The 25,695-nt window shown below is 43.0% G+C and overlaps 2 protein-coding genes across 4 annotated transcripts in view; both read left to right on the top strand.

Moving 5' to 3' along the window:
• Nucleotides 1-166: 166 nt before the first annotated feature.
• On the top strand, nucleotides 167-10,517 carry ints7 (integrator complex subunit 7). The gene is made up of 20 exons (XM_008290341.1): nucleotides 167-348; nucleotides 525-654; nucleotides 1,224-1,370; nucleotides 1,537-1,674; nucleotides 1,779-1,825; nucleotides 2,410-2,609; nucleotides 2,784-2,906; nucleotides 2,983-3,100; nucleotides 3,737-3,871; nucleotides 4,012-4,109; nucleotides 5,500-5,739; nucleotides 6,066-6,203; nucleotides 6,304-6,510; nucleotides 6,756-6,950; nucleotides 7,488-7,591; nucleotides 7,690-7,758; nucleotides 8,117-8,249; nucleotides 9,045-9,143; nucleotides 9,770-9,955; nucleotides 10,112-10,517. The coding sequence occupies exons 1-20, from the start codon at nucleotides 255-257 to the stop codon at nucleotides 10,391-10,393; spliced, it is 2,883 nt and encodes a 960-aa protein (XP_008288563.1). The 5' UTR covers nucleotides 167-254; the 3' UTR covers nucleotides 10,394-10,517.
• Nucleotides 10,518-12,090: 1,573 nt separating this feature from the next.
• lpgat1 (lysophosphatidylglycerol acyltransferase 1) overlaps nucleotides 12,091-25,695 on the top strand; it is a 56,150-nt gene continuing 42,545 nt past the window's right edge. For 2 of the 3 annotated variants that reach the window (XR_520503.1, XM_008290343.1), the window contains exons 1-2: nucleotides 12,091-12,649; nucleotides 13,310-13,562. Coding sequence is in view for 2 of the 3 variants with exons in the window: in XM_008290343.1 (XP_008288565.1) it covers nucleotides 13,325-13,562 (238 nt within the window). In the remaining variant the exon portion in view is untranslated. The remainder of the gene's footprint in view (nucleotides 12,650-13,309; nucleotides 13,563-25,695) is intronic. The other variant, XM_008290344.1, reaches the window with a different exon arrangement.

Here is a 25,695-nt window from a genome sequence, read left to right on the forward strand (position 1 = left end):
TGTGTGATTTACACAGCTGGAAATGTGTTTATGTTTAAGCGAGAAAAGTTAAAAAGTTAAAAGAAATCCCTTTATATTCTGAGTTCAAGAAACTCGTTTGTTTGACAACAAGCACTTTATTTTGAAAATATAGACAGGATGTAGTGAAACCGAGTCACCGGTGTTCTTGCCCTAAACACCGTCAGAGCAGTGAGATGCTAACGGTTCATGGCTGATAGTAGACATTTAGTTTGACTTAAATAAACCAAACAATAATGTCGCTTTCAACGGCGCGGTCCTTCCTGTCGGAGGCCTGCTATGGCGAACAAGAGCTGGACGCGAACTCCGCTCTCATGGAGCTGGACAAAGGTGCGTTAGCTAGCCGGCTAACGAGTTAGCATGCGGCTCATTGATTTGTGTGTCCTGTCCTCTCCATGTGTCACGTTTGAAATCACCCAAGGCTGTAAACAAACAGTGTGTGGACGTTACTGACTGTGTAGGAGCTCCCTGCCTTGTTGTAACTGGTGGAAATGGTTTGTTTTCAGGGCTGCGGTCGGGGAAACTGGGGGAGCAGTGTGAAGCTGTGGTGTTGTTCCCCAAACTGTTCCAGAAGTACCCGTTTCCCATCCTCATAAACTCTGCCTTCCTCAAGCTAGCAGACATCTTCAGACTTGGGTAATATTAATTAATCAATTATTAATGTTCATAAACTGCATTTGTTGCATTCATTTCCCATATTAGTATTAGCACCCCAAGCTAAGACTAATGTAGGCTGTGACAAGATGACAACAGCTTTGCAATAATTTAGTTTTTGGTCTCATGTAGAAAGAAAGTCAAAGAAATTACAGCTGAATCATTTTGAGAAAAAATCTACTGATTTTTTTTTTTCTGAATGATGATGTGATTATTGTTTGATTTGTGATTTAATTGTTTAAAGTCAGACTAAAGTTTAATCTTCTCTGTGTGATACAACATGAGATGAAGCACATGATAAACTAAAAACTGTTACACAAAGAGAACGGCATGAATTTATTAAACTGTTGTCACACACGCTGCATAATATATGCTCTAAATTGAAACCTTTGTGATTTAATTATAATTTAAAACAGATAAAGTCTTCACTCCCACTCCGTTAATATATGATAAATAATATCCAAAGCTTCTTAGATAATGAAAGATGAGTGCATTTTTAAGTTTTAATGTGCCGGGAGCATCTTTGTTTATAGAATTTTCTCTCTTTTCAGCAACAACTTCCTGCGGCTCTGTGTGCTCAAAGTCACTCAGCAGAGTGAGAAACATTTGGAGAAGATTCTCAACGTGGACGAATTTGTCAAACGTGTTTTTTCCGTCATCCATAGCAACGACCCCGTGGCCAGAGCCATCACTCTGAGGTAATGATGTGCAATGAAAATGGAACAAAGTTGTACATTATGCAGGCTGGCACAGGGTTTGCGACATAACATTAGAATAAATGAGACACAAGCTTGCCAACTTACAGCTCTGTCCAGTCGTCTTAGATTTAAAATAAACAATTCTCCTGTTGTTTCCTCCGGTCAGGATGCTCGGCAGTTTGGCCTCCATCATCCCAGACAGGAAGAATGCCCACCACAGTATTCGCCAGAGCCTCGACTCCCATGACAACGTGGAAGTGGAGGCTGCCATCTTTGCTGCTGCAAGCTTCTCTGCCCAGTCAAAGTGAGGAAGTTCGTCACTAAAACCGAGCTGCGCCGCATGGAAATGAGATGATGTTTTGCATAATGTAAATCTGATGTCTGTTTGTGTTTGTGTTTAATTTTCAGAGACTTTGCAGCCGGAATTTGCAACAAAGTCAGCGAGATGATTCAAGGTGAAATGTTTATTCTGTATTAGAAGTGTCACAGATCACATTAAACAACAGAGCATTTTCTTAAGCTTCATCATTTAATAACATTAATAATAATCAGTAAATAGTCGACACAGCTATCCAAATACTTTAATGAAGGCGTGAAGTGGTGGATCAGTGTATCTGCTGAGTCCGTTTACTTACTTATTTAGTTTGTTTCCTCAACAGGCTGAATGCCACTATTAAGATCTGTTCATTGTTTATGTTGTAAATCAAATGTGCAGTACTGAAATTACCAGGAAGAGGGAAGAAAGAAGAAGAAAAAAACATTGTAAATACATAATTTACCAAATCCAAAGATAACTTTTTAATTTTTTACCAGAAGCCAAATTTAAAATTGTGATTATTTGCCTTTGTCTGCACCAAATAAGAACATTCCCTTACATCTGGAAAATCTGATGTATACGCCAGAGCATCTCTGTAGCAACACAAAGCTTCATTCATGATGGCATGTCATGACATACACTATATGACCAATATCAAAAAAACTGCTGTGACTTCGATCATGTTCAGCCCTTGTTTACTTTTCTATTTAATCTATACATCAGGTTTGGACACGCCAGTGGAACTGAAGCTGAAGCTGATCCCCATGCTGCAGCACATGCATCATGATGCCAGCTTGGCATCCAGCAGCAGAGAGCTCCTCCAACACCTGGTCAACTCCTATCCCTCCACCCCCATGGTCATCGTCTCGCTGCACACCTTCACCCAGCTGGCTGCCTCTTCCCTCATCGATATCCCCAAGCAGGTATTCCCATGTCTCTGACTGAGCAGTGCTTCAGTGTTAGTGGTTAGTGTTGTTAAATACTCGCTGTGGTGTTTAAACTCTGACAAGAGACTTTGAAATGTTTGGCTCAAGGTTTACCCTCTGGAACCCTTAAAATGTCAAGATGATGGACTTTTGGTTTCCTTATCTTTATAGTTACAGCTTCTGCTTCAGTACCTGAAAGATGATCCAAGAAAAGCTGTGAAGAGACTCGCAATTAATGACCTGAAGCTGCTGGCTAAAAAGGCTCCTCATCTGTGGATCAGAGAAAACACTCAGGTAACGTTCCAGCTGCAGGATTATCTCCGTGTTGGTTTAAAGTCTGTATGCGATCCAATGGCTTTTATCTCTGCAGACCCTGTGTGAGTGTGCGCTGACCATCCCGTACAACAGTTTGAAGCTGGGGATGTTGGCTGTTCTCTCCACCCTCTCTGGAACTATTGCAGTCAAACAGTATTTCACTAATGTGGCAGGTAATAGTCACTTTTAACTTTATCTGTGTACTTCCACTGCTGTCATTTATACAGTCGTCCTCAAATGTATTCATCCCCTCCCATTAAAGAAAAGGCAAAATTCACTATAACCACTCAAATAACTAGAAACTGAAAAAAAATCATAATAAATAAAAATTTGCTAAATTATAATTTAGTGAAATAAGACATTGCTTTTGAATTGTGGTTAAAAAGAATAATTAAAAAAATTAAATAAAATGAAACGGACCTGGACAAATGAGAGCACTTTGCTGATGAGCAGTGAAATCCAAACACCTGTCAACAGGTGCAGAAGTCTGACTGAGAGTTACAGAAAACACCTGATTGGCCCAAAGGGTTGTTCAACTAAATATTAGTTTACGGGTCCCATCGTGCTGGTTTGATTGTTTTTTGCTTTTTTTATATATATTTCTGTTGAACCACAATTCAAAAGCAACATCTTGATTTTCATTATTTTTTTATTTATTATTACTTTTGTCAGTTTCATCTTATTTCAGTGACTGAAGCTGTTTTTTTTCCTTCTTTAATGAGAAGGTAAGAATAAATCTGAGGACGACTGTATTCTGTGAAAGAGAACAACTCAGAACTGACGTGGATTCTGTAAAACTTTCTTCTCAGGTGGCTCTGCGGTTCCCCCACGGCTCACTGACCTGGTTAAACTGGCACAAGAATGCTGTTACCACAGCAACCTGGCAGTGGCTGCTCACGGGGTCGTAGTGCTCTCCAACATTTCCATTTCCTGTCCAGAGAAAGGTTAGTTAGAGCGGACAGCGGCTTGTTTTAGGGGGTTCTGTGGTGCCAGTTGTCAATAAGTGCTTTTATCTCAGATTCACGTCTTCCTTTGCAGTTGTTTGCCATTGTTGAGTGCTGCTGTGTCTATTTCCCTTCCTCAGATATAGTACAATTGGAGCAGGACACAGTTTTGGGAGTGGAGTCCCTTCTGATGCTCTGCAGTCAGGACAGCAGCCCCAGTGCACAGGCCACGCTCAAAGTAAGACGACACTGTTAACACGAGTGAGAGAGCACAGAGGCTGGATGGACGCCTCAGGGCAATATGTTTAGCATATAGCATAGAAAACAATCAGGCTGCATCAAATACGTGGTCGTGTTTGCCAACTGATGCTTTGATTTAATCAGAATATGAACGCCTGTTGGTAGGACAACAGTTCACAAACTTTTCTTTTTGTAAACCAGCAGGTGTTCTACAGATTTACAGACAAATATTTAACCTAAAATAAATAATCACTACAATTAAATGCACTCCTTTCAGTTAATGTTTGCTTATATTCAGAGTGTATGAGGACAAAAAAAACAAGATTAAACAAACAGAGGTTACAGGCATTTTAATAAAACCTGAGATCTGACTCCACTGACGGCAGGTTCTGGTCCCTGTAAACCAGGGAGAAGGCAAAACATGGCGAGCAGAGTCAACCATTTTAGTTTTGTCGTTTGGCAATTCAGTCTCTCAGACTGTGTTTGGGGCTGAGGTGGATTAGCTTTTGTCTGACTTTACTACTGTGTCAAAGAGTGCTGCTCTGATGGTCATTATTTTTCAAAACTGCATGTTGTGCTGCTGTGAAAAATGGCATCCAGTAGTTGTTGTACCATCAGCTGGTGGCCGAGCTGCTTGTTAAACACAGTTTTAAATGTGGTGATCTGGATATTTTCTGCTTTTTTTTCCATCTGTGATGTGTTTGTCCACTTTGGGAAGCACTGCTTTAGAAAACATTTTCAGAAGTTTTGCCTCTTTTGTTAAAATAGGCCAGTCAACATCATGGCGTAGCGTTTTGGCCCTGAAGCTACAGTGAATTGATGAAAGCTTCAAAAACATGGATTCAGACAGCCAGGGTTTCATATGCAACAGACGTACGAAACCAAGACCGTCAAACTGTTTTTAGGGGTTTAAAAAATGCCTCAAACGGTTGTGTTGTTCGAGGAGTCCAAATGATTGTTGGGGCTCAATAAAAGCTAAATTGTCGCAGCTTCTCTGCCGTTCATATCATCAAATCAAATCAGGTTTATTGTCATGTTGCTGTACATACACAGCAGTACAGGCAAGATGAGAGATCAGGATCCAATAACTTAAAGCAATTAAATAAACAAGTGTGTGTATATATGGATCAGCAGTTCAGCATTCTGACAGCTGGTAGCATGAAGCTGTTGATCAGTCTGGAGGTTCTTCCTTTAACGCTCTGGAAACATTTGCCTGATGGCAGCAGTTCAAACAGTTTATGGGTGTGAGGAGTCCCTGACGATGTCCAGTGTCCTGCTCCCTGCTTCCATACATCATGGAACGTATCTTCAAATGACGGATGATCAGAGTAGTGTCCACCATCCATCAATCCATATTATTTCTACTTCCCCTTGTGTTCCGCCTGTAGACGGCCCTCACCTCTTTGGTCAAGCTGCTGAAGAGTCGACCCCATCTCAGCCAGCCAGCTGTTGAATTCCTGCTCGGCCAGCTCCACCTGTCCTGCGACTCGTCTCGCGTTCTCATGTGCCACGCTCTGGCAGCCATCGCCACCCACCTGCCTGTGCTGGGAGACGGGATGCTGGGGGATCTGGTGGATCTTTACAGAGTGGCCAGTCACTCCTCCACTGACAAGCAGCAGGAGCTTCTGGTGAGAGATTGTGCATGAGTCACACATCATCTGGTGTTCAGGCAGTAAATTAAAGCTTGCTGCTGTTAAGTGCAGCTTTTTTTGTTTAAAGGCGATCGAGACAGACTCACAACAGCACATTTAGATCAGGAGGGAATCAGCGTGTATATGCAAAACACTTTTTCAATTCGAAATGCAGTTTGTTGTTGTGTTTTTTCAGGCCATACGTTACCTCCAACCCACAAAGTGTTAGAATAGATGAAGTTGTGCACAGTTTAAAAAATGCTGCCTTGTGTGTCGCTGATTTTGGAGTTTCGTTCTCATCCCTCCCGCTGTGATTGCTGCAGGTTTCCTTGGCAACAGTGATTTTTGTCGCTAGCCAGTCGTCTCTGACGGCTGAAGTGAAGACTGTCATCAAACAACAGCTGGAAAATGTTGCAAATGGCTGGACTGTGTATCGCATCGCACGGCAAGCCTCGCGCATGGTGAGGACGTTTTTGTTTTTTTTTTTTAAATTCGAACGTCAGCCAAGTAGCCGCAACGCATCCAGAACAAAATGATAACATTCTTATTCATCATCTGCAGGGATGCCATGAGTTCTCCAGCGAGCTGTACCAGTGTCTGCGGACCCGTGTGGCATCAGAGCACTTCTACTTCTGGCTGAACAGCCTGAAGGAGTTTTCCCAAGCCGAGCAGTGCCTCAGTCACGTGGAGGACGGCGACTACAGCGGAGCCATGAGCGCCATTGCAGAGGCCCTGCGCTCCTACCAAAAGGGCATCGCCTCCCTCACAGTCAGTTCACTGCCAGGCGTCTGCTTGTCAAATAACATTAATACAGAGCTTCCTTCACCAGTGACAGGATGCTTAGAGCTGCTGATTGTCAATCTAGGAAGTGGTGCTACTCACAGCCTCTCAAATTACTAATAACTTAACTCACCTACCATCGACTGATCTCGTTAGGTCGACTCAACAAGACCCGTGTAACCGTTTAATTGTCGTGTCTATGTAGATTTATGTGATTAATACCTCCCCTGCAGGCTGCCAGCACTCCTCTCAGCCCGCTTACATTCCAGTGCGAGTTCATTAAGCTGCGGATCGACACCCTGCAAGCCCTGTCGCAGCTCATTTGTACCTGCAACAGCCTGAAAACCAGCCCTCCTCCTGCCATCGCCACCACCATCGCCCTCACCTCGGGCAATGACCTCCAGCGCTGCGGCCGCATCTCAATGCAGGTAAAACGCCCTGCAAGGAGTTAGAACTTGATCCAGGTGCCTGTACAGGTTGGAGCGTTCTGTTAATGAACCACAACACAAAACAAATTCTACTAGGCTGTGATTCGTCATCAGTTAAATAGCATTTAGTTAATACTTACAATGTCAACTTAATGTGAGGAAACTGGATTGTAAACGGCACAAATCTCTGAAGTTTGGCTACCAGGTGGGATTGGTGCACATAGACTGAGGAAACAGTAGCTTTATCGTAAGATGTTGCAGCTGCAGATCACACTCAGATAGCATCAGGCGTTATCACAGTGCTGCTATTTTAGTCTGGCGGCTATAGGTCATTTCTTGTTTGTTCTCTGTCTGTCTTCTCCTGTCAGTCATGCTTTTATGTTCTATATGACAAAAGTTAGAAATAAATTATTTAAACACCAGTCACATAACCTTTAGTTCACTGCTGATCAGGACGTTGTGCGTCCAAGAAGAATAAATGCGCCCTGATGTGGCAAATCATAAAGTCCCTGCTGTTTTTTTTTCCCTTTTTCCCAGATGAAGGTATGCATGGATGAGTTCAGAAGTCTCGCCGCTCGCTACGCTGATTTACACCAGTCGTCGTTTGATGCCGATTACGCCACACTTCGCAATGTGGAGCTGTATCCTTAAACACGCCTCAAGTCCCATCACACGTCTTGTCTTGTTGACAATCCTATTTTCTCTGCTGTAATTTAGTTTTCTTTAACTGTCTGTCCAGACAACAACAGAGCTGTTTGCTTGTCTCCCATGTAATTGAAGCTTTGATACTGGACCCACAGGCAGCCAGGTGAGAGCCGCTGTCGCTGTCAAGAAAGGTGGAGGAGTGGGATTTGTGTAGAAAAAGAAAAATACTCAACTTAAATTCAGAACCGCTGCGCAGCAAAATAGCTCCGAGTACTTTTTCAGTTTTCATGAGAAAAAGCCGACATATGCATGTAGCTTTTTGTAAGCTGCACCCTTGAGAGATATGACACTGTAATGAAAATAAATGCTCCTTATTTAATTTGACAAAAAGCTTCTTCGCTGTACCGTGTACTTGAGTGTTTTTTATTGAAAGCGCTTCGCTATAACACACATCCCCCCCCGGAGGCATCCTCCTGGCAGACGTTTGTAACGTATCGCCTCTCGCTGTCTCTGTAATCTAGTTTTCAGGAGTACGGCACTCTGGGCTCGGTCCAGACGGAGAGCGAATATGAGCGACGGATGATGTCAGTCTTCAACCGCGTGCTGGAGGAAGTGGAGGGACTCACCAAGAAACACCCTCCTGTGTCACACCTGGTGAGCTTTAATATACGACGCACAGCGTTGGTGCTTATGTTTACAGTTTTTTTTTCTGCACAGTGTCCAGATTTTAAATTGCAGTGGTTGTGACAAATGCTGTGCTGGTACCAAGGACTGCAGATGTAGTTTATTTATATAGTGAAGCTGCTGCACTTAAGTCTCTGTTGTGTTTGATTTTAGATGTGAGTTTATTTTAGCTGGTTTTGGAAACTCATTCTTGTATATAGTGGGCTGCAAGGTAGAGCGGTGGTTAGCACTGTCGCCTCGCAGGTAGAGGGACACCCGGGATCTTTCTGTGTGGAGTCTCCATGTTCTCCCCGTGCAGCGTGGGTTCTCTCCGAGTTCTCTGGCTTCCTCCCAGAAACACGTTTAGGTTAATTGGTGATTGTAAATTGTCCGTAGGTGTGAATGTGAGTGTGCTTGGTTGTCTGTCTCTAAGTGTAGCCCTGTGATAGACTGGTTACCTGTCCAGGTGAACCTGCCTTCACCCTGAGTCAGCTGGGATAGACTCCAGCCCCCCATGACCCTAGTGAGGATTAAGTGGTGTATAGATGATGGATGGATTCTTGTATCATCTTAACTGGATATTGTCAGTACTTGTGTTTATGTTCATGACAGTGGTTTTGTATTGTGTTTGTCTCACCTGCTGTAGCAACACTTAAATTCAGTCCTCTTGGGCAGCGCTGTCTGCAAAAGAAATGTTATTCTATGCAGTAATTTAAGGATACTGACAAAAAAAAAAGTTGCAGTGAATTGATCTGTGTAAAGTATTATTTGCTGTTTGTTTTCTAGCACACAGGTTGCCTCTGTGACGCCGTCATAGCTCTGCTGAAGGTTCCGCTGTCGTTCCAGAGATATTTCTTCCAAAAGCTCCAGTCGACCAGCATTAAGGTAACTCGTTTCCCTCACTTTAAATAGAAACGCTAAATAAACACATGCTCCACTTTAAACAATGCCTCGTTGAGCTCACGAGTCAACTTTCCTGCCCAGAGTTAGATGAGAAGAGCGATACCTCTCTGTTATCTGATCAGTGGAAACCCAGTTAATGCAGGGAGACGGTGAGCTCAGCTGAACGTTAACACAGGAAACGAGGGAAAATCCGCCAACCTGCACTTTTAAAGCTCGCTAATTAACATCTTATGTGAAATTACTGTTTTTAGTTGCATGGAGATTATGTGCTGAAGTATTTCTTGGCTGGACATCCAGAAGGTCTGGGCCAAGAAAACAGTCCAGAAAATACGACATTTCATAAAAGAAAAACATGAGACTGGAGCTGCAAGGAGTCATCAATTAAATGTCAGCTGTTACATATTATTAGCAACTATTTTGATCATCAATTCATTTGAGTATTTTTTAAAGAAAAAAATTATTATCTGGGTGTTTTTTTTCTCCTCTTTGTCAGTAAAATGGATGTCTTGGATCAGAATTTGGTTCAGAATGGTTCAGAATGTGGAGGACGTCCTTCCCTCGGTACCCGTGAGGCTCATCCAGCTATGTGTTGTGTTGTTTTTTTCCAGCTTGCCCTCTCTCCGTCCCCACGAACGCCGAGTGAACCAATCCCGGTGCAGAACACTCAGCAGCTGACTCTGAAGGTGGAGGGAGTGGTGCAACACGGCTCGACCCCGGGACTCTTCAGAAAGATCCAATCTGTCTGTCTCAACGTCACGTCGGTTCTCCAGAGCAAGACGGGGCCGGACTACAAGGTGAGTGGCTTTCTTCTTTTGGTCAGATAATTTGCAAATAATGAATAATCTTAAAATACTGCATACCTCTCGTTAATTCTCCCAAATATATTCTTCCATCTATTGAAACTCAAATCCAGCAGTTTTATCTGACGGTTACACATTTCCGCCTTTCAGATTCCACTAGATACTAAAACGAACGAGATCGAGCAGCGGGTCGAGCCGCACAACGACTACTTCAGCACCCAGTTCTTGCTGAATTTCTCCATCCTGGGCACCCACACCGTCACCGTGGAGGCCTCCGTGGTGGATGAGAGCGGCATCGAGTGGAAGACGGGCCCCAAGACGACGGTGTCAGTCAAGTCCCTGGAGGATCCTTATTCCCAGCAGCTCCGCCACCAGCTGCAGCAGAGTGCAGCTCAGCCTGCTCCACAGAGGGGTGCATACGCTCGCTTCTAGCAGACTCCCTCCCAGCGCATTAGTGTTTACGCTGTGAGCTTCTGTACTTGATCTGTTTTGTCTCATAGAAAACTGATTCTGTAAATATTTTTTTCAGCGAATAAAAGACCGTATTTCATTTTAATTCTGTTCCCTCTGTGTTGCCCCTTTTAAGATATAATTGGCTCGGTTTAGAGGAGAGTCACATTAATGAGGACGGTTCAACATATCACATCATCGGCCGTCTGTATAACCTGAAGATTGTCAGGTCAGCCACCGGAAAATGCACAATTGTACTTTATTTACTGTTAATATTCCTAATCCAGTCCTATTTCACGCATGCGGTAATCTGGAGGACAATTTAGAACTCAATGTCCTTGGATTTACCATGTCATCGTTTCTACATACATGCAATACCGCAGAGAGCCATCAGGGGGCAGACCATAGTCAGTAACCAGCATCACGGTCTGAAGAGTCCGAAAATCTCTCAGGGGTCAATTCCAGACTTGTCTGAGTCACCCTTAAATTAAATCATTATTTAAGACTTTTAGATTAGATAGTTGAAAGTGTTAAGTTCACATTTTAAATCGTGTTGTTTTTTTTTAAAACCCATTGTCACATTATTTTAAAATGTTATTGTCAGCAAAATTTAAGATCCTCTGAATTGGAACTATATATATAAATATATATACTTTTTTTAAAAAAAACTTTTATGATGATGCAAGCTTTGCACCCACAGCTTTGCTCAAATATCTTTTGCTATTTCTAACATGCAGAGAGGTAAATGCACTGATTTTAATGATAGACCTGCACCCACACTAATGATGTCATCTGTAAATAACAGGAAGACAGCAAGATGACTTAAGATGAAGTCAAAAGATCTGGTCACAAATGTTAAAAAAATTTTTTTTTTTGCTAAATATAAAAAAAAAAGGAATTTGTTGTTCATAGACACTGGAAGCATCAGTACTTGACATTAGAGTCTGCGCACTCAGAGACCAGAAACTGGCGTCAGGCAACACAAGCGCGTCAAGTCAGAGGAAATGTGCGATAGAAACATCCGGTGGTCGATTTCAAAATCAAGTCAATTCTTAATGAAACTCGTCAAACCAAAAAACACATTTCATAAATAATTTTTTCTACTTAGTATAAAAAGTTGGATTTCTACATTTAGCATTTACAGATTTGATCAAACAGTTAGTTTTCTGTCATACAACAGCAAGGTGATGCAATACACTGTTCTAATTAAACTACTAGAAATGAGTTGAATCTTAAAACATCAAGATCAGATTCTAATAATAGTTCATTTAAATAAATGACATGTTTTCTTTTTAATTATCTCACCTAAGATTTTTTTTATTGCTGAAGATGAACTGAAAATTTATTTTACATTATTATTCACGTTTATCAAAAACACAATATGATTTGTTAATAATAAAAAAAAAGTTAGAAGTAAAAACAAGTTATTTTAGTAAAACGTCAAGTTTTAAGCTTTAGCATGGACAATACGACATATAAAGCCAATCGGTTTTAATAATTCTTTAACAAATTTCTACCTAATTTTATCCTCTTGTAGCTTGTATTGTATTGTTTTTATACCATCTATTTTTAAGCTGCTGTACTAATTAATACACTCGGCCGCCACAGGGGCTTTTATTGTGGAGACCCAGCGGACTCGTCGTAGCCGTGTTGTTGTTGTAGCGGGTACCTTGACTCTGTGTGAATCGGGATCTGGAGAAAGATAACGGGTCCTGGGGAGCCAGAAACGAAAAATCGCTGTTCTCCGTATTTGATGCGCACATGTCGTGTGTATTTCGTGTTGCGTTTGCTTAACGAGCAGCGCTTGATCCCGGGCCCGGCCGAGCCGCCTCTCGTCCCCGTTCGCTGACGGCAGCTCGGTAGCTAGCTGACTGGCCGCTGATAGTGATGCATCAGAGGAATTATCCCGGTGTCTCTGACTGAGATGGAGCCAGCGACGCTCAACTGGAGTTGCTTGCTAGCTAGCTAGCTAGCTAACGGTGCCCGCCGGGATTCCGTGTACCCGAGCAGACCTGGATAACGTTAGCTAAATGGGTGCAGTTTTGTCGCACAGGGTTTGTTGTAACGTTATCACACGTTTCCACCTCTGTCCGCAGATTTGATAGAGACTTTACAATGCCAACTAGCAAAAATTGCTAACTTAACCGTTTAGGTTAGCTACACGTGACACAATTTATCTCGCTCCAACAATTAGCTACACCTCTGGCCGTCCTTGGATGCTTCAGTGACATTAATTGGGTGAGTAACACGAGCTACCCGACTTGCACTCCTAAATTACAGGGTCGGACTATATTCTGGATGAGGCTCACACACAGACCGACACTGCGCTTTGCACCAGCATCAAGACATGTAGCCTCCGCGTTAACGTTTGGCATTGTCTTGTAAAATAGCTTTTGTAGCTGCCTCTGTTGGTGTATTTCGCAATCATGTCCCAACCCACAGGCTGACATATGTGACAGGTTTCTTAACATCTGTTCCCGTTATGCTAACTCACTCTTGTGCTAGCTAGCATGTCATGAAGTACTCGACCACGTCCCGGGCGACTGGTCCTTTTATGGTCCTGTCTTTGCATGTATTACTGTTACGGCTTGGCAGCTAGCTAGCAGACGGTCACGAATAACAAACGGCCACATCCCGGAGTAAATCCTCTTGAATAATAATCAGAAGATAGCGTCCACTACGCGTGTGTTACATATAAATTCCGTGAAATAGCCTCACCCCTCAACTGGTTAGCGGCAGACTCACTCCTCCGGCTTTCCAGAGTACGCGCTACAACACTGACTGATTCTGCGGATTTGTGTCCTGTCACATAGTTTGTGTACAATAAGGATAACGTTATGTAACGTGTCATATAAGTGGAGACGGGATGCTAACAGCTGCTGTGTGTCTGTGTTGCAGAAGGTGTGTATCAGGATGGCACGGCTCTTGGACGGGGCCGGCAAACTGGGCTGGGTTCTCCTCAAGTCTGTGCTCCGCTTCGTGTTTATGTTCCTCAACAACTGTGCAGCCATCCCATCCTACTGCTTATACCTGCTGCTGCTCCAGCCTCTGAGAATATGGGACAGCTCCACTTTCTGGCACATTGAGGGAATCATGTTCAAATGGTTGCTGGCCATGGTGTCTTCATGGGGCTGGATTGCAGGTTACACAGGTGAGACAGTTCCTCCTTTACGCTGTGTGCTGTGGAGATGTTGTGACGGATGCACAGCACCTCTCCGAAACCTGTTTGCTCTCCGTGTATTTACATTTCAGTCACAGCTGTCTCCTTTGCTGAAAAACACATCTCCAGAGATGCTTTAAAATCCCTACAAGATCACAGTTACTACTTTTATGATCCTAAACAAGTCCTGCAACGTGAAACAAAAACAAAAAAAATATTCACTTCCCTGCTCAGAAAGACCCTGTTTTCAAATTCCGACTCTGTTTCCTAATCCGGGCGATGCTGGCAGACATAAAGTGACACGTCTTTGCGTAATTTTTGCAACTTGAGCCAGTCTTTAAACATCACATGCGTATTTCTTCAGAGCCTCTGTGACTTGAATTGGATGCAGGAGAGCCACACACTGGGACCAGTTTCTCCACAGACGACAACCACGTCAGTATTAAGCGTTTCCTCCTGAATTGGAAATAAGTCACTAATGGGCCGAGGGCAGACGGTTGAATAAAAATGAGATAGTTGAAGAAAAAAAAAATCAAATAATAAAAACCTCATCTTTGTTTTGAATCTTAAGTGGCACAGCTGCTCTTTGCTCCACTTTTAATAGAGCAAAGAAAAAGTGAGGATTTCTCGCTATTACAACTGCTTCTATGAGAGCATCCTTATCTTGGAATGCGGCGCTTCATCTGTTCCTGTTTGCTCGGCCGCATGTGTAAATATTTGTGCTGTTGGGGCATGTGGACAGGGAGCGTTTATTCTGACGTGATTCGTTAATTATTTGATAAATGTTCAACTTTTAAGAAAAGAAATCCAGACATTTGCTGGTTTCTGATTCTCAGATGTGAGGATTTGTCGCTGATATCACACATGACAGTGAATGAGTTCCCTGTAAGCTTTTTTTTTTTTTTTTTGCTCCTTTTGACATTTAAGCGATCAGTTAACTGAGAACATAAGTGACAGACTAATCGATGGTGTAGGTTTGTGGCGTCCCCACATATGTGATTTACAAAGTACAGTCAAGGCACAGAAGCGGTGTTGTGTACGAACTGGACAGAGATCAAACACCTGACACGTATGATTGGAGAACAGCAGGATATCACAAGTGCTTGTTTGCTTCCTCTCAGCTGGACGCTTGAATATCTTAAAGTGACTCAGGCTACAGTGGTGTTCGGTTGCACGGAGCTGCCAGCAAAATGCTTACAAATTGCTAAGTGGTGAACATGGGTAGCAACAAGGCGCGCTGATTAATTATTCAAAGCTTTCAGCCTATAGAACACCTGGTCTCGCGTTGAGCAATATGCGTCGCGGACTGTGATTGACAGTGTTTGGAAGCGAGATACTGCTTGGCTGTATCATGTGAATGGTGGCTGAAGTTTAATCAGAACTATCAGATGTAGCGTGTGCTGTGATCGGCAGTCTGGCGCTGCTCATGTTGGGTTTATACGCTTCAATCAAATACACGCGACAAATCATGCTTTTCATGTGGTGTACTTGATATTTTGGGATGTCTGTTTTTCTCAGCATATCTCAGAAACAGCCCAAAGGAATGTCTTCAGATTTGGCTCAAACATTTACTTCATTCAAACATGAAGTCGAAGGTCAAAGGCAGGGTGGCCTGACGATCTCGTGTGCTAATTATGACAAAGTTTGACACAATGTCGATGAGAATAATAGAATGACATCACATATCCAACAGGTCAGAGGTCAGCCACACTGTGACGACATCATGTTCTGCCAAAACATCTTTCTGGCCGTTAATTCAGGACCACGTTTCAGAATCTGCTTTTACTACCGGTCACACTTCAAAGTAGGTTTCAGCACGAGGAACCAACGTTTCAGTTCTGAAAAGTTTAGTTTTGGTTCTTCTAATTGGTTCCTAGACAGATGACACTCGTGTATGAACAGAGTACAGAGCAGTGTTAGCCCCAAAGCTAACGACTGTTAAAGAAATTCTCCGGCTCCCCGACTACAGTCCAGACAACAGAGCAAAGTCTGACCCGGTGTGCTGCACCTACTGTATATCCGCCGCTATCTGTCTGCACCATTCAACAAGCTGATTTCGTCACTGTTTTCCATCTCCTGATCTGTTTGTCCTAACAAATCGTTACTCCACCGTTTCTTGTAGCGCCCCGCTCAGTCGCTGCTGCTTGATTAGCAGGTGAGCAGCACCAGCCGTGATCGTCTCCTAACAAACACCTTAGTTTATCAAATGCTGCTACAGAAGGCCTGACGAAACGCTCTCGTTGTGGTAAAGTAGCCGACGCGAACGCAAAAGTATAAACTGGAAAGCAGACCACCGTCGCTGCTGTCGCTTTATCGAGCTCAGTGTTTCTACTGATATCATTTACAGGCAGAGTTTCACAAACTGTGCTTGTAAAGAATGCAGGCCTTTGTCTCGTATCATTATGTGAACAGAGAGTCTTTATTTCTCTTGTGTGGCAGCAAACACACAGACTTTCAGCAACTATTCTGCTTATCGAGGTTTCTTACAGCCGACTGAAGCAACTTTACTGCCCTGATAGCAACATTTTACTGTGACTGCAGCAACACGCGGCTGCTTTTGTCCCACGTCGGGAAAGACTCGCTTCAGCAGCAAACCTACCCGTCCACTCACCGCTGTCCTGACCGGGGGGATGTACAGTCAGACTGAGGCTCTGTGTTCTCACTCAGTGCTTAAAAACACAATATTTCATGTGGTTTTTTGGTGTGTGTTTTCACGATAGTCATGAGCAGTGATGGAGGAAATACTGAGGTCCCTTACTTAAGTAAACTGTCTAATAACACGCTGTAGAAGTCGTGCAGTGAAGATGGAACCACCCGACACTACTTAAAAGTCTTCACTCTGTACATTATTTGCAGATGAATTTAAACTGCATCCTGATTGTGTGGCCAAGGATTAAAACCACATAGTCCTAGTTTCTACTGTTTATCACCGTGTGAACTGAAACAGCTGATTTCGATGTCTCATAGTTGCTCCTTTTCTCTGACACAACAGATTTGAGCTAATGTGGCCTCAGTCTGAACAGTCACATCATAGCTGATGCATGTTCACCTTTTCTGGTGCATCGTCAGCTTTACAGAAGCAGCCAGGTTTATTTTGAATGTCAGTTTTTGTGATAAGCTCATGTGATGAACATGAATGCAAATGAAAACATGTCTTAATGGTGTCATAGGAGAACATCAAGGTTAAGGGGCTCAGAATGAGCTTGAGAGGAACCGCTGATTATTATGAGATGCACATCGGCGTTCGAGAGTCCGGCTGTGATGCAGCGTCCGTCTGAACAAGCACGCCAGGTCGTCGGACGAACAGAGATCCGAGCTGTAAATCAGTATTAAAGCGTCTTTCCCGATGATGTAGCATTAGGTAAACTGTTTGTGCTGACAGGGGAGCATGCGGTAGCAGTTGTCCGGGTGTATGTGTGATTATCAGCGTTGTGACCTGCGCTCAAGGGCACTGGGACGAGGATGGGTCGATTAACCCCGTTACCTTTCCTTCACGAGGCACACTTGTGTAACCACCGGTTCCCTGCACCGCGTAAAGGACGTTTCAGTGGAGACAACGCAAAATATTCCAACGCGTCAGTTTTTGTCCAAGGTCACAGCTTTACTGTGACATTTACAGTGTGTGTGTTTTCTGTATTGATTTAAGTAGCAGCTGCAAATTCTGTTTGTGCTGCCCAAGTATTGTAGCATTTGACAGTTTTGCATGCCTGAAGCTGAACACGGACCTCGTATGTTGTAGATTAACCTTGTTGTGAGGCGTCCCGTCTTCATACTCCCCTCCTCAAGTCCCACGCTAAGAATCTGAAATGTTTGCAGATTTTTCAGTTTGCAAAAATTCTCCTGTGATGAATCACCAGAAAGTCAAACGGCTGTTCCTTGGTTCTGCTTCTTTTAAGTGAACATTTGCTGGTTTTCTTAGTATTAAACCTTTTAAAACCAAAACCAGCCAAAAATGGTGACATTCATCAGAACCAGGAACTCTCAAAGCTGAAAGAATGATCAGGTTCTCAACTTTCTGAACTAATTATGTCTAACATGTCGTTCCTTTAGGACAGTGAACCACATCCAAGCATAACATTGTGATATTTCATTAAAAAATCACTTCATTCGATGTGTTTCATTTAAGAAATAGCCAAAAATATGCACCAGATCCTGTAAATACAGGTGCACTGCTCGGAACAACCGAGAAAACAGAAAAAAAAAAGAGGAAGAACAACGACTGCAAAAAGAAATTTGATGTCGAGAGCAAAATATAGCGTACTTCAGGAAAAGGGATATACATCCAGCATGTTGAATTATATTTCTAGAGTTAATTTGCAGTGAATAGTGAGAAAAAAAAAAGGTTTTAATAATGGTTAAATATTAATACCATGTAGAGCCGGTGTTTCCAGTATTGGTAACACCTGGGGGCACTCAGGAAAATGTGATTCTGGGATTTTTTTGTTTTAATTCTTTTGTTATAATTGATGGCGTCGTGCACGTAGTTCTACTGAGTTCTGGCCACGGTCGTGCTTTTCCTGTAGAGCTGCAGGACTTTAAAAAACGAGCCTTCAGTCAGGAGAAATGCAACAGGAGCAGGAAGCGGTTGAACTGGATAAGTTTAAGTTTTTGTCTGCTGGTCACACACAGGAGACATTTTGTCAGGTTTTGAGATATTTCATTTTTGATCATCACTAAAAAAAAATAATTGTCCATCGCAGCCATAAATACTTTAAAGACGAACAGACTCCTACCTACACGTGTGTTTTATTCATGTAGACAATCTGGTGACACGGTACGCCACAGATTTGACTCCGGAGCTCTGTTCACGCTGCACTCAAGAAATGTGAGATGTGTGTCAGGGAATACTCACGCGCAGCTTGATACTCTGCCGTCTGGAAGATGAGCTTTGGTTAACTATCAGAGATGAAGGATGTTGCGTCACCTCCACTGGAGAAGCAGAACAGTGGTGCTTTGTAGATATCATACATCATTTTATCAGCAGCAAACGAAGCCACACGCTGGATAATCTTTGTCACCCGGATAGTTTATGTGTGACATTATTCCAGGAGCTCTTTTCAAGCATTTTATAGAGAATTAGTTTCATTCATTAAGCAAAGGAGGAAGGTTCCAGTCGTTGTGGTTGCGTGAGGTGAACGCACTCTCTTCGTTTCTGGTGTTTATCATTAAACGTTTCTTGAACTGTTAACTTGAAACTCAACCAAGAGCTGCCTCCTGCACTTTCTCCTAATTAAATGCACAGTGGTGGGAATAAGAAAGTTTTTATGTTGCACCAGAGAGACGAGACGAGCTCTTGGGGTGTCGATTTTCACGGAAGACGGGTCGTAGGATTCGAGGAAAGGAGCCTTGGCCGCGATGCAAACTGGATAAGTTGTGAGAAGTAATTACCCATTTTCATGTAGCAGAAATTAAACTTAAAAATGTTGACCGCAGAGGTTCGGAGACGTCTTCTGCGCTCTGATATTCATCCCATTACTCTTGTGGAAATCTAGAAGTGACAATCGCTGGAGTTGAGCTCGGCTCTGGGCAAAGTGAGGTCGATGCTCTACACACGGATATGTGTTTAAGTCATTCATCCATAACTAAAACAAATGAGCCTCATCCGTTGGAAGATACTCATTTTACTGAGGAACAGGCTGACCCTTGCCAACCTAATATTGCTTAACCGCTGCTGCTAGCTTGATGGCTTCACTTAGCGGTGCATCATAAACTCCTTGCCGAGCCCGCCGTGTGTTTTATTTTATTATATAAGCTAATGGCATTGTAATGTCAGCTAACAGACACTCGCATGTCATTACTGAAGCTATGTTGCTGTAACATGGATACCTGCTTCTGAGCTCCAAAAGGGGTTGTTAAATATCAACCCTGAATCCACGTGTTGTTTTTAATTAGAGGTAATCTTTTAGCGTTACACTGATCCGTCTTTCAGCTTCACACTTGAAACTGAAGGCAGGCCTTTTTTTATTTGTGTGTTGATTCAGCGCTGCACCGTGTCACTGGTCCAACAAAGGACGCTAATTAAAATTCATTTTGCAGGATTTATCTTGAATATTTCAAAACTATATTGCTCAGAACTGTCTGCTTCTTGCGTCAAATATGAATCATCCCGGCAGCATTAAAAACAACAAAATTAGTTACCCAGGTTACCCCAGAAAGCCACCGACGTACGTTGTATTGGATGGAATCACTGTTATGTGGTGGGATGTACACAGTCAGTCAACCTGACCCTCTTTTCTCTGTTGTTGTCAAAAGCATCGCAACTGCATTTGGCCTGATGAGACTGTCACACACACAACAGTGGGCACAAACAGGTGCTCCAAAGCCAGCAGGATTAAGTTATCATTGCATGTTGCATGAGTGGGTGGTCTGTCGGACTCAAGAGGAGATCAAAGCCAGGGACTGAACATGCAGACACTGCACACTTGTTTCTCGGTTATAAGTTGCGTTTCCTCGTCTTTGATCATATCGGAAATGCGACGTTTACACGAAGCACGGTGACTTGGTTATTTACCTCCATATATGAATATTGCATCAGGCGTGACTTTGACGTCTTAGTATCCCTGCAAGCTTCTTTTTTTTGTCTTTATACCGACTGAATAATCTTCAGTTGATCATGTAGTAGATGAACAAAAATGGTTCTGCGGTATTTTGATAATTAGCAATTTAAACAAGGCCTGAGTGATAAAACTAATCTAATATGCACCAACTTAATCAGCAGCAGTAGGAAAATTGTTCCATCCACATTGAAGGCACATGACGACAACAGGAAGTTAAGTTTCCTTCTTGCTTTCTTTCTTTATTTAATGTGCTTAAAGGTGAGACCTTTCATGTTTCCTTATTAGTTTTAATAAATCTGTGGAAATGTCTTTATTGTGGGTTCTTCATTGTGGGTTCTTCTGTGCATCCTGATAAACAGGCTAAAGTGGTTAAATTCAAAGGAAATCCCTTCTTTAGAAAATAGGTGAGGAAGATTATCAATAATTCTGAATATCGGCTTAAAACATTTCATCATGGGGACCTTTTTGGCTTTATTGCCCAGCCCTGGTTTCAGTCTCACAAGTGGTAATTCTCCTGTTTTCCCCAGTTTTACAGAAGTTAATCAAACATCTGTGGGTTTTGAACTGTTGGACGGATAAAACTAAACATTATTTGGCCCAATTCAGTTTATAAATTGCTTTTGGCGAAGTTTCGGACATTTTGCAGTCCAGAAAATCTGTTCAATATGTTAACGACAATACAAAGCTTCAGACTAACTTGTCCTCTGGTGGTGCTGATGGGAAGTTGTTCTGTGGTAGAGTTTGGTATTAATCAACGTTGCGTACTGATCAATAGTCGTCATTACATCGTGTAGCTTTGCATTGATATAAAGACATGACTCCATCCTGTAATCTGCAAAATGTTTTAAACCAAAAGTATATTGTTTTGGTCACTTCTTGATGGTTTGGTGCCGCGACTCAGAGAGGTGTGTGACCAACGATTACTTTAAAATAAATAAAATACATCGTTGTAATGTCAGATTTACTGAAGTTAAACCCGACTGATTTTATCAACACGGCCTGTTTTCTGTTTGTGAAGCGGAGCCCATTTTAATAATCAATACCACAGTTGATTATCTTCATTTAATTGTAGGAAGCCAACGTGGTGATGGTGATGAATATCGGTTTCATTTTGCAGCCCCGGTGCTGCATTAATCACGGTGACTGAGCGTCGTACTTTTTCTTCTCCACTGACTCAGTCGGTATCTTCCTGCCTGCACCTGCATTCTTTATCATCAGGTGTGTCTGAGTTGGGATCTCTTCCTCTCCGCCAGCCTCCTCCCCGCTCTCTTCTTATTTAGTTGTTTTTAAAAAAAAAGAAAAGTCAGCTATAGACGGCTATATTTCTGAAACACAGTTACAGCTAAATGGGTTGTGAACAAGTCAGGCAGGGAGAGACTGACTGAGCCGGTAAAGAAGAGAAGTTTAAACCACTGAAACAGCCCAGTGACCCGCATTCATCTATCGGCGTACAGCAGAGAGTTTTCAGAGACTTGTTCGAGGTATCAGGTGCCACGGTGTCCCTTTGTTATGCTCTATATGCCACCTGAAACAACCAGGAGAGATTTGGAAGAAGGCTCGTCCACACGTCCAGGTACATCAACCGCACACGAGATTGGAAAACCCTCATCGTAGCTTTGATTTCAGCGTTCCTGTAAATGTTACGGCACGAGGAGGATCGGATTTCAGATTAGCCGAGCAGTAGGCAGTGCAGGGCTGAAGTGAATTCGCTGTGGATCATCTCACTTTGAAGCTCTAACAGAAAACTGCTTCTCATTTGTTAGAGCCTCCGTACACCCACAGACGTGTTACCAGTTACTTGGCTGATTAGACTTATTCTCTGGACTGTGTGGGTGTGTACAGATCATTTTTGATTGACGTCTCCCCGACTGTCCTGAATTATCCCTGTTGCACCTGTTAGGGTGATCATTTGCAGCCTCGATTCTTTTTTCTATAAATACTCGACTTTACCTGTCGCATTTAGAATCTCTGCCGTGTTGTTTGACCTGAACTGTACAAGAATTTTGAATAACGCTGAGAGCAAAAAAGGGAAAGCCGGCAGCATATCTTATGATAGAATCCAGCGTGCTCTAAAAGCAGCAGCTGTGTGCAGCTTTTGAAAGCTTTTATTTAGGGAAAGGATACTTTTGGTGTCTTGCCTACAGAGTTTGGTAAAAGTTTAATGCGTATACAGCGCGTGAGGACGTACTGTAGGTTGAGACAGATGTCTTATAGCGCAAGCAAAGCAGAGAACCAGAGTGGGATAATGGTCTTGCTGCTCAGGTTCAGCTGAGAGGGCGATAGCATGAATGGGAATTAACATCTCTTTTGTTCTGAGGCCCTGAAACATGTTTGCATAAGTGGAGGCTGATGTTGAATTCCCTGGTGTGGAGAGAGCCTGTGGGGTATTGATGTGGATGAACAGCACATTATGTAAATCCATATTTTAATGTTGATGTGTGGAGATGTAATTGATACGGCAAACTTTAGAAACAAGGCCGTGAGATCAAAACGGCTTTTAGCTTATAATGAGGCGGAGAAATTAACGGCAATTCCTGAGACATATTTACTCCATCGAACCAACATGGAGGCCTCGCTAACTGGACTTAGCCCAGTAGGATGTTGTGCAGCCTGTTGGGGACTGACACAGAATGCTGAGTGTAATCTGTTCCTGTTTTGTTGAAATGTGCTTTTGATAATTGTTTAGCATCTTGGCTACATTGCAATGTGCAGATATTGACAGTAACCCTGATATTTATTAATACACACATATGATAAGCAATCATAAATAGAGAGCAGACATGGATGTAGTTGTTTTTGTTCTTCTTCATCTTCTTCTTCGTCTTCTTCTTCTACTTCTACTTCTTCTTCTTCTTCGATGGTGATCTCCTGTCTGTGATCCAGATTGTATTTTAGCAGATATTGCAGGAACAGCCAGGGCATTTTGGAGACATTTGTGGTTTCCAGAGGATAAGTCCTCAAGGCCTTGGGGACCCCCTGACTTTCCATGTAGCGCCACTGGCAGGTTGAAGTTTTCACGCATCCAGTGAAGTGTTTACATCTATCATATGAGTTTGTACCAACAATTCTGGTCCTTAGAGGATGAATCCTACAGGTCTTAGTTGTGATTTTACGATTTGTGTTTTTGCTGAATCGTCTGAATAGTCGTTGGGTGGGTTAGGGTTACCATTTAGGTTGCTTCAGGCATGCGCTAACAATACAGACAATTAGGATGTCTGTTGTGTACTTTTGTAAAAAATCAAATGTGTAGATCTTTAATTGGTGTGAATTGCAGCCATAACGCTGCCGTCTCTGGTACAGGACTGTATTTGGCTGTATTGTGTTGAAAGTTGTTCAGTCCGGCGCCAGGGACCAGACAAGGAACCCAGCTGATGAACACAGGAAGAGACAGGCGGGGCCGATAAATGGACGTGTTGACGATCCAGCGGCTGATACATTACTGCACCTAAGTGTCATTTTTGACTGGGGGGAGTGGCACGTGCCTGCCTGCCACAGATTGATGGCAGCATCAGGGTAGATGCCTGTAGCTTCTGGGATAACGTGCTGAGGATGAGGTGCTAGCCGGCTATGCTTCGTGGACCTTTTGGTGACTCAGTGGAATGTTATCTGTTGTAAACCGAGCCGCCCGACTGGCCCGGGGGTTGCCAGGGTGGCAAAACAGTGGCGGAAACCTTGGTTTTTATTTTTGGTTTGTTTATTTTGGGTTTGTTGGGTTTTGTTATTTCTAATTGTCCTGTGCTGAGATCAGCAGTAACCTTGGTCTGTGTGTTCCCTCACTGTGAGCAGGTGGTCCATGCTTTAACACAATCACTGTGGACGGTGACTCACATCGGACAGTGACACACCTCACTCAGGAAGCAGTGATGACTTCATGTACGACCATCATGAGTCAGCTGAAAAACACACACAATGACATCACCAGCTAATCGATAACTAAATCGCTTGCCAACTGATTTGATCATCGTTTTTTTGTCGACTACAACCACTATTCGTTGGATTCCTATTTGCCAACCAGCTGGGTGTTTTTGATCATTGGTGATCCTGATCCACAAACAGTTTGTCGTTACAGTAACCTAACTAATATGGATTAAGACTGATAAATTCATTCATAAATAATTAACACACACGTTATTTAGATGAACCAAGGTATGACATGAGGATGTGTTACAGTTGAAACACGAACCAAGGTGCTCTCTGATGTACAAACCACAGAACTGTGATGCTCTTTGTAATGTCTGCAGGGAAGTTACAACCAAAAACTATGTCTGCATTAGAAATACCTCTGCGATCGTCTTCCTTAACCATGCCGTTGTGTCACCTCTGCTGAAAAACCTCTCAGTTGCTAGCATTTCTCTAGTGCACATCAGGTTTATTGCGAAAGCAGCAAGACCTCTAAAGTGTGGCTGCTGATGTCTGCTGATCGTAATTTACCACTCTGTGATTCAGCACTTGTCATCAAGTTGACGCAATAATCCAAAACCTTAAACTATCGATGTAAAATTACCCCCCAGCTCTGAGATGTTTTCCTCTTTGGCCACACTCAGGTGTACGGCCACCTTTGTGAAGGAGATGTCATGATGCCTTGCCAATTCTCTCTCCTCTAGAGAAAGACAAGCAAGCATAGAGATGGGCGGCAAGGTCAGCGGTACACCGTTTAGCTGACCACAGATACCGGATTAGACACTGTGCCTGCAGCGTGGCTGTCATCCTGCTGTGCTAACTGTGTCATCTCTCAAAGACAATTTCCCTAATGTATTCTATCTGACAGATGACCCATCTCTGTGATATCATTTACGCTCTTCTCCCGCAACAATGGGGACTTCAGCAAGCACGAAGGCATGCTCCTTATGAAATGACATTGCCTTCAGGGTACGAACACCCCACACACCCCTGTCCAAGTGTCACAGATGTGTCATTTTTCTCGAAGTACGCTCTTGATTCCTGTGCCCGTGAGGATTGATTCTGTCCTATGGAGGACAGGAGGTGAAACAAAGGCCTAAATGGAACATGCCAATGACTTGTCTCCTCCTGTCTTCGTTTATCAAAATCAGATTTTTGACAAAGGAGATAAACCTGAGTGAGATCTCCTTGTGGGGATGTTTGGTAATGAAATATTCAGACTGTATCAGTGCTGCAAGGTGTATTCAAGAAGTTTAAATGAGCAGCCAAACATTTAAGAAGCTCCAGAGTCTGTGGCTGTCTTAAAAGTGTCCAATAGACAGTAATGAGCAACCGATAGAAAGCTTCTTGCAGCAACCATTTGCAGGTCTTGCTCATGCTTGTAGCCACTGAGTGTGTTCTCCAGCCTCTGCTAATGAACTGCTGAATGAGTAAGCTGTGCATTAGCGTTACATGACAAACTCTCATTGCGAACATGCGGCCAGCAGGTACAGTGGATCGAATTTCAAGGTGCACTGAGACCAACTTACAACCTTCACCATAAACGATTCTGTCAAGGAAGTAATTTACGCTTTTACTGTGAGTCATGCAGAAATGGTTAACGCTGACAGGTTACTTGAATGCCTTTGTCCACGGGTCATGACAGCAGATCTCGCACCTCGTTCGGT

Source organism: Stegastes partitus, unplaced genomic scaffold (assembly GCF_000690725.1).
Source record: "Stegastes partitus isolate 25-593 unplaced genomic scaffold, Stegastes_partitus-1.0.2 Scaffold667, whole genome shotgun sequence".
NCBI lineage: Eukaryota > Metazoa > Chordata > Actinopteri > Pomacentridae > Stegastes > Stegastes partitus.

Bases quoted from the DNA above. Each gene is read 5' to 3' on its own strand.
- ints7 (XM_008290341.1), top strand. From the start codon at position 255: ATGTCGCTTTCAACGGCGCGGTCCTTCCTGTCGGAGGCCTGCTATGGC. The intron at 6,511-6,755 runs GTCAGTTCACTG...CCTCCCCTGCAG, and splicing joins AGGGCATCGCCTCCCTCACA to GCTGCCAGCACTCCTCTCAG. The intron at 9,144-9,769 runs GTAACTCGTTTC...GTTTTTTTCCAG, and splicing joins TCCAGTCGACCAGCATTAAG to CTTGCCCTCTCTCCGTCCCC.